The sequence below is a fragment of the Poecile atricapillus genome, chromosome Z (genome assembly GCF_030490865.1).
Source record: "Poecile atricapillus isolate bPoeAtr1 chromosome Z, bPoeAtr1.hap1, whole genome shotgun sequence".
Taxonomy (NCBI): domain Eukaryota; kingdom Metazoa; phylum Chordata; class Aves; order Passeriformes; family Paridae; genus Poecile; species Poecile atricapillus.
In genome coordinates this window covers 13,355,457-13,374,602 of record NC_081289.1, presented here as the reverse complement: position 1 = coordinate 13,374,602, position 19,146 = coordinate 13,355,457, and the positions used below count along the sequence as shown (strand labels likewise).

At 36.6% G+C, this 19,146-nt stretch overlaps 1 protein-coding gene across 4 annotated transcripts in view; it reads left to right on the top strand.

Moving 5' to 3' along the window:
• The window catches only part of LOC131573139 (ataxin-7-like protein 1), a 114,289-nt gene that overhangs the window by 21,686 nt on the left and 73,457 nt on the right, over positions 1–19,146 (top strand). For 3 of the 4 annotated variants that reach the window (XM_058826782.1, XM_058826778.1, XM_058826779.1), the window contains exon 3: positions 16,547–16,651. The exons of the other annotated variant lie outside the window; for it this stretch is intronic. In XM_058826782.1, coding sequence (XP_058682765.1) covers positions 16,547–16,651 — 105 coding nt within the window. The remainder of the gene's footprint in view (positions 1–16,546; positions 16,652–19,146) is intronic. 4 annotated transcript variants of the gene reach the window in all.

Below are 19,146 nucleotides of genomic sequence, written 5' to 3'. Positions count from 1 at the left end.
TTATGAAGAGTTTAGGATGATACAATCAGGAAAAAAAGAACAACTCTCTTTCACTAGCATGAAATCTTGTTGAAAAAAGGTAATATTATAAGTTTCTTAGTACCCTTCAAGTATTTAAAATATAGGTAGAATAATAACATTATAAAATAATTTTTCAGATAGTAAAAAAAATTACTGAATCGGTAAAGAAATGTATAGGTAAGATGTCCAAACTGCCTTAATTCTAGTATATGGTCATGTAACTATGCAGTAACTATGTATCCTAGTAACTTCCTCAGAGGATGTGCTTCTCTGTAGTTAGTGCTTTCTTTTTCACAGTTCTTTCAGGCTTTTTGCATTGCAGAAAAACGTTGTTATAATCAAAATAAAAAGAGTCCAGTTTTATAAACTGCAAAGATTCTTTACTCTTTAATGCTTGCAATTGTGAGAGAAGTCAAATGACCACATTTAAGGTATCAAATAATGTACTGCACTTGAACATGAAGTAACAAATGTGGTATAAAATTAATTTAAGAAGCTTTGAAGGTGCTTTGTATTCTAACACTCTGGAAGAAAGTGTATTTGGGACTTAAGAGTTCTTGTTAGGCAGATGCTTTCTATGATGAATACTTGAAAAAAAAAATGGACTGTTCAGCCTTTCTGCTCTGATGACTACAGAATATCCTTTCTGTTGGAAAGTTATTGGAAAAAAATATTTATGATCATCTTGGAAACAAGATGATATTTAACTACAGAGTAGTTATATAGATCATTTACAGAAGCTTCATTAACAGGGAGTTTACATTAACAAGTTGTGTCTGCCATTCAGATACACAGTTCAACAAAACTCACATGTCTATCCAAGATGAGATTGTTGAAGAAGTACACATCACTAACTTTGAGGTTTTGTGAATGACACTCCAAAAATGCACTTTACAGCTGTATATGGTCATTCTTTGTGCTGTGGTGAGTGGGGTGTGCTTGCTAGTGTTAGACTATTATAGGTATTTAGACTCCTTAACAAAGAATTTCACAGACTCTTTTGATTAGAATAATGATTCTGTCCGGTGTTGTATTACCCTTCATTACCTTTCATTAAATCCATGCACCACATTAATCTCTCACCAACCTGCTGGCAAGATTCCTGAGGTTGGTGCCTTCTACAGCTTTGGTGCTACAACAGCATACACAGTGCAGTCCTGTGCTGTGTTGCATCCCTCAAAATGCTGATGAACCTCTCTATACTGAAGCAGCTTCAGCTCATTCAAGAAGATCCAGAGTTTACTTCTGATCTGCAACTTGGAGAACATGCAGATTTTTAGTGGACAGATATTCACTCACATGGCTGCTGTACCATATTCAGTCTACTTTCTGTTGTGGGTTTGTTTTTTTTTTTTTTTCAGAAGCTGAATTTAGTTGAATTCAGTCTTTTGGAAAAGTAGTAATACCAGTGTTTTTTTTCCAGATGAAATGCTTTGATAGGAATTAGCTGTCACTTGTGCCATTGTAATTATCACATAAAGTTGCAGATGAGTTGCTAGCATTTATTCAAATGTGCATAATAATGGATATACTTCTTTTCTTGTGTGATGCTTTTAGTTCGTAAATTTGGAAGTGTTTAATTATAAGTTACAGATGCATGTAATTCCTCTTGATGTACAGGGAAAGACACTAAGAATTTGAGAAATTTTTCTAAAAGCTTTCCCCTTAGGGGAATGAAGGAATGCAGGGTTTGGGTCCTTCTGTGTCCACTGTCCTGTCTGCTGGATTATGAAGTAATTAGTAACAGCCCTTCAAAGACCTGTACTGTTAAAGTAAATGGGGATAAGGTTTGTTCCTTGTGATAATGTGGAAGATATTTTTGTCAAATGGGATTGGTGAAAAAGTCTCCTAAGTGGTCTCTGTCTGTGCATCTTGATGACTTTTTATTGCTTTATGATGCTGGAGTGTACTTTAAATTCATAAGACAAGACAGTGTATTTTTGCTCCTCTATTTCCTTTTTCTCAGTTCAAGGCACTATCACTCCTGAAGCCAGGTATGTGCCACAGAACTGAGTGTCTCTGAAAAGCTGTATCTTGAACTTTATCTAGGAAACCTCTTGTTCCAATGACCCTACAATTAGATAAATCATGGAGTACTAAGGGGCACAGCAGACTTGAAGAAAAAAATGTGGATTCTAAACACATGAAAATCAATCTTTAAACAGAACTGGTTGGTTGATATTTTTTTAGTTGTTGAAGAGCTAGCACAGCACTCTCAGTACTGGATGAAATAAATTAGCAACTGCTTCCCTAACCCCAATCCTCAGAAATAAATGAACAATTACTTTTCTACACCCAAATCCTCAGAAAAGTATAATGCTGGAAGGGAGGTTGCTTCTAAGCAATGTTGACAGGCATCAGACTGCAGCATAAGAGGTGTTAAGTGGTCTGCCCATATCAGCAAGCTGTTAGGTGGGTGAGATTAATGCAGGAAGCTGGGTGCTGGTGAAAGCATCATTTTGGGATCAGGTCATGTCAGCAAGGGGTGTTGCTGACCTTTTGCACATTTGTGCCAAGAACCTCAGACAGTCACTTAGCAGGGCCATTTTCAGCAGCTTGCTTTAATCTTGGTGAAGTTTTCTTTGTGTGTGTTATGATGTTCTAAGCCCAATAAATATCTCTGAGCCTTTCATATCCTAATTTCAGTCAGGCATCAACAGCAATGAAGTTGCAGTGTACCTTCTGAAAGGAGTGGCAACTCAGAGGCTGCACTGCGAAGGAGGCTCGCTACCTTCCTGGTTAAATGGATCTGAAATATTCTAATTTTTTTCATCAGTGCAGCACATCTCAACTCAGCCTGCTGATACTTGATCACCTGCAGTGGTCTTCCTTTAAAGAGAAAAACTTCTTAAGTCTTAGAAATGCTACTTCATGGTATTTGAGGAAGAAATGCTACTGTGTGATACTTTTCCCTTTGAAGTACCAATCAGGTACTAGGAAGTCATTGCTGCTGCCAAGTAGCAGAAAGTGATCTACTGTTGTGAAGAGCAGTGAGCTGGACAGATCCTTGTTGTAGTCATGTATTTAAGATTAAAATCAGGAAAAACTTATCTTTCCATATTTGAGTAGTTTATTTCACAAAAGCCACCTTTTTCTCCTGTCCAGGAGACAAAAAACAGCTCCAGAGACATCTGAAGCATTCCCAAGTCTCTGTTTGAGAGACAAAAGCAAAATTGTTGCATTTTTTTGTTTGATAGATGGTGAGTATTATGTATGTGCAGGTGAGAATATGACTTGTGCAGTATTCAGTGTAGCAGAAATTGAAACAACAATAACATGATTGAGCTAATAAACTACTTCTTTCTTTCATTAAAAGGAAAGAGTCCCCATTAATAGCTTTTATTATATTAGCATGTATGCCTTTGACAATATTAAACCAATAATTTGTCTCAGGCGCAGGTACTGTGCAACATAACAAGTTGATGACAGATACAAGTAGTAAGTGTGTCTTCCATTGCTTTTCTTTTGCTTCTTTGGTACTACTAGATGGGCAGATTTCTTTAGACTTGCCCTTTAAATTTTTGAAGGTCTTCAGAACTGAAGTATTTTGATGTTTCAGAGGGAAAATACTTAGAATTTCTTCTGCTCATTCTTTAGTTGATAAAATCTCCTCAAGTTTCTTAAGGACTTTTTTGCTTGATGTACAAGCAGAATACTGATTTTTATTCTCATTTAATGGTAGCAAATTTCATGAGCTTGTCTTGCTAGTGGAGTTTGCTCCTTTAGAGAATTATCACTTTAACTGCAAAGCTTTATTTTGATTTAAATTGCTTTAAATTGTGGTTGATCCCGCATCTTTGAGAAACTGTTAGTAGCACTGCTGGAGGAAGGAGGGAGGTGGAAGGAACAGAATACCTCTGAATGCAGTGTGTATATGTTCTTTAATATGTTCATACCAAAGATTTGATGGGCATTTTGGTGGCATACAGACTTGTATTGACCTGAGCCCTTCATGACCATGTTCTTTAAATGTTGTGACTTTTAGAGGTAAGAACACTCCCTGGGGTGTGTAGCAGGTTCTTGTCATGGACTCGGTTAGTCCAGCAAAACTGCTTTTCTTTCCTGCAATGAGGACGAGACTACGGTACCAGCACAGAGTGCTGCACTGCCTGACTTGTTTTTCTGTAGGCAACATGTTGAACCAGTAGGAGCATATTCCTATCCTGGGAAATGTTTGTGGTGTGCATGAAAGTGTACTATATAAATCCCAGTGTAAGAGCTGATGATGTATGTATGCTTTTGCAGACAGTACAAGTATTTGACTGATTGCACTTGCAAAGATAATTATTCCCTTGAGACCAGAATTCTTAGAATGAGGGCTGTTTTCTGGAGTTGTGTGATAGTGGAACTATAGGCTGCTCTTCAATTTGTAAGAATGTTTTTACTATTTTGTCTAATTGGCCTTGAGGTAGATATTTTGTATGTTTGGACTTTGGTTAGAAAGTCTCTCATTCATCTTTCCACCTCCTATTATTCATTAATATTTTTTCTCATGTATTTTTCCTTGGCATAAAGTGCTCTAACTGAAAAATCCCCACAGCTGAACACTTTAAGCAGAAGCTTGATCTGTATGCCAACAAGAAAGAGAACTAAAACTATTTCATTTGGAACTGTGTGAAGGAAAAAGATGTTATTCAAAGTCTATCAGGAAGTAACTTTCTTCAGAGAGTCGAGTTAGATGAGAGGCAATATTCCTGAAAAGAGGTGCTGTTATAGGTGTAAGAGGCAATTCAGAAAACTGTCAAAATTGTGCCCTTTCAGACAGTACATTTAGACAATACATTTCCACTTAATATCCAAATGTTGATTAAGAATGAGGAGACACTTTCTATCTTGAGTGAGAGGAGAGTTAAATTAAAAGATGTTCTTGGCCTTGGCTCTTGTTGTAGGGAGAAGTGAAGATCAATGAAATACTTAGCATTTTGTAAAACTACATAGGTGAGATTAAAGATTTTATTTTTCTCAGTGTTTATTTGCTCATTTACTCATCGTTTTCCCTACTATAAAAATTGGTCATTTTCTGAGAAATATTTTTCTGATAATGCTATTTTATTTTTAATGATAATAATAATAACAATAATGTTATTAAAGAGGTGGCCTAGAAAGCTGTGAAAATTTAATTTTTATAATATGTTCTTTAAGCTTTAATAACTTATGTCCTTAATCAAAAAACCTGAATTTCTGTCAAGATTGTCACAAACTGCTTGTAAAACACACTGCAAGTTATCTTATTCGTTGCTTGTTCCATTGTCATAGTGAGGTTCCAGCCAAAATGAAGGGCCCCATTGTGGTCCCAGTGTATGGACAAATAGTAAGAGAATACTGAAAGGCTGCAATCTAAACAGGCAGGGCAGACAAAGAGCATATTATCCTGATTTTAGAGATGGGATACTGAGGCACAGAAAAATCTAATCAGGGTCATGCAAGAATGTTGTTTGGGAGCCAGGAATTAAGCCAGCTCTCTCCTTCAGTCCAGTTGTACTGCCTTAAACCAGAGTCACTCTTCTGCAGAAGATAATACAGCTTTGCAGGCGAGTGTGAGAGTGCCAGTTGTGTCTTGCTGAGTGTTTATGAGGGAAACACCAGTTGGAGGATTAAAGCTGGTTTCATGGCAGCCTGCACAGAAGAAATAGGAATGAAAGGGGTTTTTTTGGCCATGGGATTTTTCTCTGTAGGACTGTTTTGCTGCATAAATAATTTTTTCTTAGTGTGCATTGACAAGAAAATGAAAGAGGAAAACCTGCTATCCTTGTAGTATTTCATTACTAGCATCCCAGATGTTGGAATTAGTAAAAGTATTGCAAATGAATTGTATTTAAAACATTTCTGTCTTTCTGCTGCAAATTCAGTAATCCCTAACAGGACTATTAGTAGTCCCTAATATGACATATTCAACATTTCCTTTAAAAAAACAAAAATGTCAGTAAACGTCAGGGAAGATTTTTCCTTTCAAATTTTACTTTTCAGATCACTAATATTTGTACACTTAATATAAGATCATTGAAGCTATGAGGGAAATGGGGAAAAATAAGGAAAAACCACTTTAATACTCACCCTGACTCACTCTAAAGATGATGTGTAGTACAGAGGTACTGTTGTGAAGTTTACAGATGGGTTATTAAATTATTTTGATTCTTTGTCAGCGAGCATTTGGTATCTCCAGATCTTCATCTTACTGCTTCTGCAGGATCAGTATGTTCGTGATGTTCCATATGTTCCATACCTGTTTAGTTTATTTGGATATATATCAGAAAGCTAATCATCTTCATGCAGAAAAATCAGAAGCTGAAACACTGTGTATTTCTATGAGTTATTGTAGTTAAGTTGCAGGTGACATCTTTTCTTGTGTCAAGGTGTGTTTTCCCAGCATGGAAGTTGTCAGAGTTCACCTGCTGCAGAAAGTATGGATGTGGTACAACCCTCTAACTGTTGCTAAAGGTCAAATGTCTGATTCCAGAGAGCTATACATCAATCTGAGCTGAAATTAGGTGCCATCATCCATGAAGGGTACTACTTGTGCTGACAAGTCTCATTTGCAGGGAGGCTTCTCTTGATACACATTTGAGAAAGAAAGAATTGCTCTGTTGCTGTACGGTGGTTTGTGGAGACTGCCTAGTCAAGGTGCACAACGTTCACTTTGAATTATGAGAGAAATTAAGATGATTTCCAGCCGTTCCTCCCCTTATGTCTGCCCATGGGATGTTAAGAAATCAGAATTCTAATGTAGAGATTGATGATTTTCCTGCACATTCCCTATCCCTTGTACACCTGTGTGAAGCCATGCTCACTCTCTGAGGTTTTTGATGGTGATATGAAAGCCACTGTATTTACGGGGTTAGAAAGTCTCTGATCAGCTCTTTGCCATGCTTTCCATACTCAGGAGTCTGGAGACAGTTATGCTGTATGTTCTACAGATGGAATGTCACCTCTTCTTCTGGATGTGGAGTACATAGTCTGTATCCTTATAAATAATGTGTATTTTTTTCCTTGCCCTCAGTAATTTAATTTTTGCTGTCATTTGATAATACTATTGCTGTCCTGAAGATTTCCAGACATTAGCAAGATGAAATTTGTAGCTGAAGGTGACATCTTTAATTAGACTAAATGCATCTGGCTGGGAAAATAGAGATATTTGGTCTCTTTAAATCCCAAAAGCCAGATCTAAATGTTAACCTGTTGTTTGAAGACACTGTTTACACTTACATTACTCTTCTAGCTTGTTTTTGAACACATTAAAAGCCTATTTCTTCCTTGTGTTTTGTTTACCTGGCTTTTTGAGGCGTATTTGGTAATTGATTTGTGGAAAAATTGCTTTTGTTTCAGGATTTTTGTTTGGGTTTTTTTTCATTTTTTTTATGTCTTTGGATAATAATATGTTTAACTGATATCTATTTTACAATGTAGCAGGATTTTCTTCTGGGTATTGACTTTGTACAGTTTTATAATACAAACTTCATAAGCAATTATTGTAGTTCCTAAAATATGTTGTTGTATGTAAAATAAAAGGCAATTTAAAATCCAGGTTCCAGGAAGAAGCTCCTTTAAATAATTTCCCTGAAGTACAAACTAATAATTAAAGAAAAATGTAAGAACAGTTAATGATTTTGTAGATGCTACTGGAGTTGTTACAATTGCCTGTTTTTCTTATGTTACAGTTACACTTACCTGACTGAAAACTAGATACTGTGTAATTTAGTGATGTCCATTTCAATTGCAGGCATTGGTTTTGTTGTCTTTCACCCTGTTAAGCTGTATTTTGTTTCATTTTGCAGCCTTGTTCACTCTCCAGATTCTTCCAAACAGATTTGCTAGAGAAGGGTCAATGCAGAGTATTGCCAGGGTGGTGAATAGGCTGTCTGCTGTAGCTGATCTTTTTCCAGTGCCGTCCTGTCACTCCAGCCCTGAGCTGCAATGTCCAAGTACAGATGTTCACTAATATTTATTAATATATTTTAGGAACTTTTGTTGTTGCAGTTGCTCGTAGTTTAAACTCTGATGGTAAAAAAAATAAAAAGAAATTATTAACCAAATTTCTCATAGTCATCCAAACAGACCTCAGTGGTTTATAACCTCCTCTCTTAAATGTACATTGGTTTCTGAGTACCTGCACCCTTTATGTCTGAAATGGGGAGGTTCTTTCACTGAAGGGCAGGCAGGAAAGTCACTGTGTTCAGAAACTGATAAGGTAGAAGTTACCCTGTATGGATACTTTCCACAAAATAATTGAGTAGTTAAATGGCAAAATGGGAATCTGGTTTTAAAATTAGTTCAGTAATAGAAAGTGTTAGAAACACAAGGAATTATGTCAAGGAAGGTGATATGCTTGCAGTGGTTGGACCCTAGCTGGAGGCAGGTACTGACCAAAGCTACTCTTATCACTACTCTTCTCAGCTGGACAAGGGAGAGAAAGTATAACCAAGACTCGTGGGCTGAGATAAGGGCAGAGAGAGGTCACTCACCAATTGCTGTCATAGTCAAAACAGACTTGATGTAGGGAAATTAGCTGAATTTATTACTAGTCAAAATCAGAGCAGGATAGTTAGAAGTAAAACAAATCCTAAAAACACCTTTCCTCTACCACTCCCTTCTTCCCAGGCTTAACTTTATTTCCAATTCTCTACTTCATGTCCACCCAGCAGCACAGGGCGATAAGGAATGGGGGCTATGATTCAATAGATGTTGCTTCTGCCATTGCTTCTTCAAGGAGAGGACTCCTTCCCACGCTCCAGTGTAGGTCCTTCCCATTGGAGACAGTCCTCCACTACCTTCTCCAACTTGAGTCCTTCCTGCAGGCAACAGTTCTTCATGAACTGCTCCAGTGTGGGTCCTTTCCCACAGGGTGTGGTCCTTCAAGAACAGGATGCTCTAGTGGGGTCACAAGCCCAGCCAACATATGCTTCTGTAGCATAGGCTTCTATTTCCATGGACTCACAGCCTCCTTTTGGGCATCCACCTGCTCCAGTGTAGGGTCCTCCATGGGCTGCAGGTGGATCTCTGGTCCCCCATGGACCTCCATGGTGAAATAGGCTGGTCTTCAACATGGACTGCTGAAGAATCTCAGCTCCAGTGCCTGGAGCACCTCTTCCTCCTCTACTGACCCTGTTGTCTGCAGGGCTATTTTTCTCATATATTCTCTACATCTCTATTCTCCGTTCACGGTTACTTCTGCACAGTAACTTTTTTCTTCGTCTTAAATATGTTATTACAGAGGCATTGATGTGCTGATGGGCTCAGCCTTGACCAGTGGCAGGTCTGACTTGGAGCTGGCTGGCACTGGCTCTGTCAGTCATGGGGGAAGCTTTTGGTAGCATCTCAGAGAAGTTACCTCTCTAGCTCCCCACACTACCAAAACCTTGCCACACAAGCACAATGCCATGTTTCTACATCTTTTTATATGTTACAAATTAATAAATATGTTTACTGCTATTTTTAACTGAGAAGCAAGTATTTTTACAAATATTCTTTTAGATCCAAGTGTCTTCCTTTAATATTGCACAGATGGCTGTGTGACAGATTTCAGCATAATCTAGAGAGTCACCACTGCAGTTTGTACTGATGTTGGTCCTGCTGGCCTTCCTGCTGTCCTGTTCTGGGCTCTACATTTCATTCCCCTCACGCTGGTGGTAGCATTCATGAAGTTCTGCAGTGTGGCAGTTTATGGAATCAAACCGTCAGAAAACCTTTTCCTGTTTTGTTCTGTCTTTTATATTGCTCTGCTCCTGATTCAGTTGGCTTGAATTTGACGCCTTGTGTAATCAGTTAATTGATGGTACAAGCACATGGGAGGGGCAGGAGTATGAAGATGGGGAGTCCAAAAGAACCATGCCAGTGCCGAACTTTAATTGGTTTAAATTCTGAGTTGTACAGAGAGTGAAATAAAAGTTCCATAAGAGGATGAGCTATCTTCTGCCTACCCTAGGAGCTAAGGGGCCCTGTGCCTCCATATAAGGAAGTTTTTAAAAGTAGGTTTTTCAAGGAAAAAAAGTAGGTTTTTAGGTACTGTTTTAAGGCACATTACTTTAGGTAGATGTTTTAAGATGACTTAGATGTCTTAAGACATGAAAAACGGAGATTTCTTGGTGTCACAGGTATGCAGCATACTTTTTGATGTATGAGTTTTGTGTTTTCTAGTATTCTTGTGATATGTTAATCTGGTAGCCCAGGCAGTTCTGGTCCTTTATTGCCAAATTACCTTAGACTGGGATGGCAAATAGCCTACATAAATTGCATTAAAGCCTTCAGAATTATGGAAGAACTGCAATATCACATTTTCCCATGTTTATTTCATTCTTCTCTTTACTGATATGTAGTGTCTTATGCAAAATAGTAGTGTCAGTGTTGCATAGCTTACTTTATAATCCCTTCCAAACAAAGGTTGTTGCAAAAGCTATGTAGATATGGTTATTCCACAATATTTGTTTAGATCATTGGTTCCCAATTATGAACTTCTGTTTTTTATTATGGATCTTTGGGAATGGAAGGCACTGTTTCCAGCTTCAATGCCGTTTCATAATGCCTAGATAAGGCAGTGGAGTACAAAGTCTTTCTGCGTCATTGGGGATGGTATTTATTGTTTACACTATAATTAATGAACTATTCCCAGCATTCTTTAGGATTGCCACTATCCTTATGATTGCTCCAACCTGGGAGGCAGCATACCATTCAACCATACTGGACTCATGTAAAGGTGTCATGACCTTGACTCTTTACCACACTCACACTTGAAGTCCATTTGCTGCTTTTTCCCTGCATTTTTTTTTTTTTCTTCATCACGGTCATGTTTCATTTATTATTGTTGTTCCTGAGAAGGCCAGTATTTCTGTTTTCTTCTCATTGATTTTCTTTCTCACCTGACTTTCTAGCATGCTGAATCTTAAGTTCCTTGTATTAGCACCTGAAAGGCATCAGTCAGGACTTACGACAGTTGTGTTTGGTCCTGTGTTAGTTCTGTCATGAATATTTTAATTTGATTTTTTCCTCAACTTTATGATTACTTTAACCATGACCAGCATTTTTCCATCAGAAAATAAGTGATCTTGAGCATTACTTTGTGGTTCTGACCCTGAAGTTAGCCACAATTTCACTAGGATATTGGAGTAAATGACATCCAACGATCTCTTTCAGTTTAAATAATTCTGTGATTAATTTGCAAGTGTGACTGACATTTTCAGGGGTAAAATGCAATTTATACTGGGGAACTAATTACTGAAGTGACTTACTGGTTTTTGTGTAAGAAAGGAAAACTGCACTCGGGGGAGAATAAGCTCATGTTAAATGGAAAGAGTGTGACATTTATTTCTATGACAAGACCAACCTGTCTATGCAAGCGTGTTTAACTGGTGTCTGAATAATGCCCTAAAGATTGTATTTTTATTGTTTCAGTTTCAAGTTTCAATTCACTACTCAAATTACTTAGTTTTTTAAGTAATCTCAAATGTAGAAGTAATCTACTGCACTGAAAGATTTTGTACGTTGCTCTAGTTCTTGAATGATGTACGGATTTGTCGCTTCTATGTAACAAGAGGGAAATATTGGGCACAATTCTAGATGCAGAGTTTAAAAATGTGTAGCTTCAGGAGCTGGAAGAATCACGTGTATTTGGTGTTGTCCACTGCCATTTTTGTCTTTGCTTGTTTCTTAGCTTTTCTTTTTTAGTTTTAAATTAGTGTGCCGTGTGTCTTGAACAGTCTTTCTCTTCCCCTCCTCACTCCTCTTCTCTTGGCACATAAACATCACTAATATTTTTCAAAGCAGGCTTTGTGGGTATATTTAGTGGAGCAACAGATATATAAGTGAACATTTAAAGTATGTATAATTTATAGCAAAAGATCATCATTAAAACTCAATTTCCCACGCAATACTGTGAGGTCTTACTGTTTGACAACCTTAATTCTGCAGTGGAAGAATGTTTTAGATTATTTCTAGCTTGTGTTTTATTATACAGTGGGATGTAAATGATTATGAATTATATAATAATAGAGAAGGAACTTCATATAAGTCATCTGCCTTTGATTGTTTCTAAAAATGATTCCTTTCTGTGTGTTATTGGAGAAGATAAAAAGTTGTATCTGACACCTGCATTTTTGTGTTTGTGCCACAATTTGCATAAGCAACGTTTTCTATTTTTTGTATGGTATGTGTGTTCCTAATGCAAATTTCACCAAGTTGATGTCTTACAAAACTATGTCATATGGTTAAAGCTCTCTTTTTATTTGCGAATGTTAGTAATATAAAACCTACAGAAAGAATTTTTCAAGTGCCATAGCAAAGTATACAGAAAGCAGTATTTTAAGATTTTAATCTATGAAAGTAATTTCAAACAGTTAGCATTCGCAGTCTCAGATTTCCACCTATATAGAATATCTTTCCCATGATATGGGCTGCTTTTGCATCCTGTTAGTTCAATAGCTCATTTTCAAGCAGGATTTTATCATTGAATGTGACATGGCTGTGTCAGTTATGTTTCGTTTTGAGGGGATGACAATTCAGTACTGCAAGGAGTGAGGTATGTGTGGATGGCCCTTTTGGAAAGTGTGTGGGTACTGAAAAGTAAGTTACCACTTCTTTTTGCCATCGAGAGTCTACTTTGAATCTGCTGGAAGTATCTTCCAGTAAAATGAGGTGACTGTGCTGGGGGCTAAGGAATGCTTTCACCTTGCAGAAGGGCTGGGCAGCCCTTTCTCTCTCACACTGGTGGCTGTATGTATTGACACAGAGGGAACAAGCAGCTCACCATGCCAGTGTGTGGTGAGTCATGCACACTGTGGTCAGTTTGTTTCACTTTTAGGGGGTAGGCAGTTTTTTGGTAGAAGGAAATACTCTTTGCCATTGCTTTTCTGTCCCTCCTTGTTCTTTTTTATAGCTTGATAATAATTTCAGTACCATTTGATAGTCACTCACCTTATTCAGTAATTATTGCCTGTCTTTTTCAGCGGTCTTGCCTCTTTGCATGAAAAAGTCTTTCCTGAACTGACTTCAAAGAATGTTTTCTTCCCCAAAAATAATATTTTCTGAAAAGCTTATCACCATTGCTTCTGACTAAGCAGACACAGAGATGTGATTATTGCCTTTAGAAGACAGTTTTTTGTTTGGAGAGGCCATTGTCTTTTTTTGTTGCACACAGAAGGTCCAAATTCTCAAATGGCTGCAATCTGATCTAAGAATGATACCACTGTCTAAAATAATCTTTCAGCCTTGGTTACTTTGAGTAGGACATGGCAGCATTGAACTATTCTTATTAAAAACAGAAAAACCTGTATGAAAATATATATAGCTGTTTGTCTTTTCCACTTTCTTTTAAATTTCAAATGTTCCTTGCTTTATTCATTGTAAATTCTCTGATCTGGATTGCACTTTTAGTATTATTACATCTAATAAAGTGCATCCCCAGTTGGACTTTCTAGTGAGACAATATTAATATGTTGTGCAATTACAGTTGAGAAGTAATTTATATAATTATAAATCATGAATTTCATAATGAGAACAGATTTATGCCAATCTGGTTAACATGAATAAACTAAGAGAGGTAGTTGAACCTGCTTGGACTTAAAGAATTTTTCTTTCTTAAAAACTCCTGTATAGTGAGAGTTTTAAGGAATCTTAAAAGATGATCTTTAAATCTGAAAGGTGGTGTTTAAGTATTTTATCTAATCTGGTTTAATAATAACAGTATTATTGTGTGCTGCCATTCTTATTTTCAACCTGCAGCCTTGTGTCAAGATTCTTGGATTATTTTGAGTAGACTTTTCAGAGGGGGCTGATAACTTCATACAGAACACTCTCATTTACAGTGGACACTTGCACCTTCACTGGGCTATTTCTAGGCACCTGCAAAATGAAAAACTTCCAAAATGCTGCTTCAGGATGTCACTTACTCTGCATCTGTGCATCCTTTTGATGCTATGTATCTCACAGCAGCATTTTGGTGTGTTCTCCTACATGTCTCTGCCATTTCTTTATATATCAACCCATAGGGAGTATGAAAAAGACCCCCTCAAATGGTACTATTTACCTCTAAGGTGCAGTGGTTTTTGCCAGGGTAGTGGAGCAAGTTCACAGGACCTTTCCTTCACTACTCTGTCTCCTTGGCAGTGCCTGATGAAAAGATAGATGGTTTTGTGATCCTGTGAACTAACCTGATTCCTTTTCCCACCTATGTCCTTGAATGGTTTTTGCCAATATTAATACCTTATGTTTTTTAAAAGTTACTCCCTGCAGCCAGAAATCATAAAAAAGAGTCAGACCCAGCCAAAGTTTAGACACCTCAGAGCTGGATATAGTTTAAAGGTTAGGATACAGATCTGTGAAGGTTAAAAGAACTTAAGGAATTTAAACTGAGAAACAGTTGTAACTTTTCTGTTTGTGAAGGGCAAAAGTCTCTGTTTTCATAAGAGATTGTCACTGTACCTTTCCAACAGCAGAAAAAAATAGTTTGAGATTTTAACCATTTAAAAAATATTTCATAAGTGTAATTAAATGCATGTTTTTGAGTTGAGACTTTTTTCATTCCCAGAAGAAATGTTCCTTTCTGTGGAACTTACAGTGCTGTTATTGGAAATCTGTAGGTTCTGGTCAAAACTATCCAGCTAAGAATTCCCAGTGTAAAATAATTATTAAGGTCACTGAATTATCATATCAAAACAATAAATAGAATTTAAAGGTCTGTTTTAGTGTCTGCTTAGGGTTTTATTTGTTTTACCAGTAAGGAAGATTTGATTGAACCTAACTTTGCACTTCTTGCTTCACTAACAGTACTAACAGTGTACTAACAGTAATTATACCAAAGGAGTTTATACCTCACCAGTGGCATTCTTTTAAATTTAGGCTGAATGTGTTGGTTGCATGCATCTGGCTGTACTGCATTTGAAGGCTTGGTTAGTGCAAGACCAGCACTGCAAAGGTGTCATGTCTGGTTAATTATTCAGCTGGATTTCATAGCCTGGTACAAGCAGTACCAGAAAGAAAGGGGTTTGGTTTGCAGGGGATAAAGAAACAATGGACATCATATCATACTATAAAATATCTGCAGGTTAATGGGGCTGGTTTGTGCCCAAAAATTCTTGAATGAGCCTCTTTAGATCTATCTGTGTTACTGCCTGTATTACCATGAGAGTGATGCCCCGTTCCTCTGGGCTTTTTGGAAACTGAAGACATTTTACACTTCATTGTGCCAAGCACTGCCATCATGAGCAGTGATCTACAGTGCCAGAGGCCAGGGCAGAATTACTTATGAAAATAGTTCTAGGGCCAAAATAATTGCTATAGTTAAGAACTAGTGAAATAAGGTACCTGTTTGAGTCAGTTTTTGAAAGAAATCGTTATTTTTTAGAAATACGTGACGTAATGGAGAAGCAGGATTTCATTGTTGATGTTTATCAATCACAGCTGCTGTTGTGCATGTTTGGTTTCTTGATTTTCCTCCTGTTTAAAAGGCACCAGATTAATATTTCAGATTAATATTCTGCATTTGTAAGTTCTGTAATAGATTTCAGATGCTCCTGAATAACACTGAAATTTACAACATATTTATTTTTATAATCTGAGAGGTAGTGTGATCTGTGGGGCCACTACTTGGCATGGTGTTACTAATGCAGCAACACATTCATTAGCAACACTCGGTATGGTGACATGATCCCACTGAAATGCATGAAAGTGTGGAGTTTCTGTCCTTCAAGCTGAGCTGTGGTGGATGAGTGTGTGTGCTTGTTCTTTATAGCAATGAAGAGTAGAACAGGTTACCTCACTTGTAATGTTAGAGTTCTGAGGCCTTCAGTTAGTAATTTAAGCCATTTTACTCTGTTTGTAATGGCTTAAGAATGCATGTGTTGCATTATGTGTTTTGGCTGAGAAGGACAAGTGCCTGTCATCATCTGACTGTATCTGTCTTTGGATTTCATTAAATTCCTCATGCCATCCCCAAGAAATACATCATTAACCAACTTTGTCTCTTCTCACAGTATTTCCGACAAACCTCAGCATGTCGGAACTCGGGAAGGGCATTTGCACAGAATCAGATATTTCATGTGGCATTGTATTCCTGGCTGTATTTTAAGCTGTAGGACCTTGGTTACTATAACTAGCTTTTAAGCAGGAACCTTTCTCAAGCAACTTCAAGTCAAGCTTAGAATATTGTAATATAGAGCATAACCTATGCAATATGTTTTCTCTAAGGATCTTCAGGCAGAGATTTTTAAAAAAAATATTTCTTTAATGTTTCAGCATTTGACCAGTACAGAAATGTTTATTCCACTTCTTGGCAGTGAGTGTTAAGAAAAAGTGTTGCAGTCTGTGTTCTGACTCAGACTGAGGGATGAGACTGCAGCATTAGTACAGGACCTTGAAACCCAAAAGAGGGAAAAAAATCTTTTTAACATAGTAAGAATCTCTTATGGAGCAATGTATACATTTGCTTTGTGTAAATTAATATAACAGTAATGGCCCTACAGTATTTTCAATTTTTTTTTCTTAATATATATATTTAAAGCATAACTTCTAATTCTTGTATATATTTTTAACTTTCCCACAGATATGCACTTATTTGGCCATTATCCAGCTCATGATGATTTCTATCTTGTAGTGTGCAATATCTGCAATCAGGTAGTCAAGCCACAGGTTTTCCAGTCACACTGCGGTAAGTGAATGTTTTCTTTCCTGAATTACAGTGCCAAACTGGCGTATGGCTCTCTTAAGAATCATTGCATACAATCATAACAGAGGCGTTGCAAATAGACTTTTCTGGTTATCGTGTGTTCTTTCCACAGAAAATACCAGCAATGCCTTCAAATATGCATATTTCCTGTAGAGGAAGTTAAATTAGTTGTTCTGGAAGCTGAGCTTTTCAAGTTGAACTTGTTACACGAAATTAACCTGTTACAACAAATAAATCCTGTTAGAGACTAGCTAGGCTAAAACTATTAATACCTAATATTGGATTGTCTTTTATCAAAGCTGTAAAGTGAGGTCTATGATACTGATCTATATTAACTAGAAGTTGGATGTTATGGATTTTTTTCTGATGGGATTAATGCGTAATTATATATAGGGGATATTTTTATATTTATCATAAGGTTTAATTTTTTACAAAATTAGCATTTTGAAACACATTTCTTAAATTAACATTTTTCAAGAGAGTCTTGAAAAGCATATGCATATATTAATTTCTCAGTTAGTATGACAACAACAAGTTGATGATTTTTTTCTTGACTATTTGAAAGCAGAATTACTCCAGTTAGAAATTTTTGGTATTGATTAACAAACTACTTAAAATTATTTCTGAAAAACTTCATCCTAAGGTCTGGTTTATTTATTACTTATCTAGTGGTTTATTTGTTATTTGTCCAGTGATTTCTGTGGTGATTTTTTTATTGTTTTATTTTTTTTAAGGCATGCAAAGAGTGATTGGAATAGCTAGCTTTTTATGACCTTTAATAAAATTTAGTTTAATCTAAATAATTTGAAGGTGGTCGCATAATAAAGAAAGGCTGCTACTACTGAGGATGCAATAAGTTAAATACATTAAGAAAAAGAATACCTCTGCAAGATTTTACTTGTCTAAATACAAGTAAGCTTCACAAATCCTGTAACTCTTCTAGTCTTTTTGGCAACAAACCAACTCAGTAAGGGAAAAAATGTAAGTGGGATGCACAGAAAAATAGTTTATTTATTTTTAAAGACATATTACCAAAATACTGGGTTGTGTTTGTATGGATAGCTGGCTAACAACAAACCAGGAACAACTGCATTCATATTGGGAGGCAGTTCTAAGACTTACCACCAGCTTTGACCTAGACTGAAATGTGAAAAAATGGTTATAGTGAAATGCAGCTTTCTATCCAGTGAATGAGAAAAGATCTAGAAGAATTTTCTAGGGTGAAATGAGCTTATTAATTTAATGATGGGGGCAGATGTTGATTTTAGTGTGTTAACAAGCCATCCTGCTATTTTTTTCAAAATTTGTTTCTTGTTCTTAGTCTTGCACGGTTCCTTTCTGTCCAGCTTTAGGTATCTTATGATTCTTTCAGTGAGTAACAGAGAAGCTTCTCTGCACGTGGTTGTAGGTACAGTGGGTACATAAACATTGAAGTCATGCATCAATAAAATGTGCTTCAGGGCAGAAGAACCTGTGGGATGCCTTGCTGTGACCTTCCATAGCTGTGTTCTTTCCTGGGCATTAACCTGGCTTGGTGAGCAGTGTGAAAGTTGGTCCTGTTTTCAGGTAGTAGGTGCATTGAATGATATTACTTCTAGATGAGAGTAAATTCCTTCATGTTAGAAAGGATTTTTGAGCTCTTTTTAAGTAATGCATTGCCATCAGTTAGTGCAATGCATGTAAACTACAAAGATCCCATGAGTTACTGTCTGCTTTTCTCTTTTCTCCATTACTCCATTATTTTTACTGTTCCCTTTACTTCATCTTCATTATAGCAGTCCTTTTACACTGAGTGATTGAATGTTAAGTTCTGAATTGCTTGATTTAAGAGCCTAAGGTCAAAAAAGACTTGGGAAAAAACTGGACTGTGTTAAAAAAACCCCGGAGAATACTGAAAATAATTGACCAAAGGTCTGGAAGATTGTACTTAATCTAATCAGACTTGTTTCAGGAAAGGTATACTGGAATATTGCTGAAAGGCCTGTGGAAGGGCTTTAAATATATAAATACATTATTTTATTTTGAAAAAGAAACAGTAAAGGAAATGTACTAAAACCATATAAAAGGATTCTTAGAAGGTTTCCTCAAAGTCTTGAGAATTGTTGTAAAATAACTAATAGTTTATTTTCAAAAAATTGATATGTTAAAAGAACTCCATATTTTATATGTTAAATACATCTACTATTTTATTATTGTTTTCATTAGAAATTAGTAAGATTTAAAGAAGAGCTACACATAGATGTTATTAATTGATCTGTAGTTGCATTGTCTGGTTAGAAAATTATAGAAATCTCCCATTAGAAAACACATCAGCCATGAACTGCTTGTGATTGAATAATTTCTTGCTGGATGTGTTATGGTTCCAGTAGTCCATTGAGAAAGGTCTGGACAGGGCCTCATTTGAGACATTGATTCTGGCTGCACAGAGCTCTTCTGTGAAGCAGGAATATTTAATCCTCAGTTCTATTTAGAGTTTT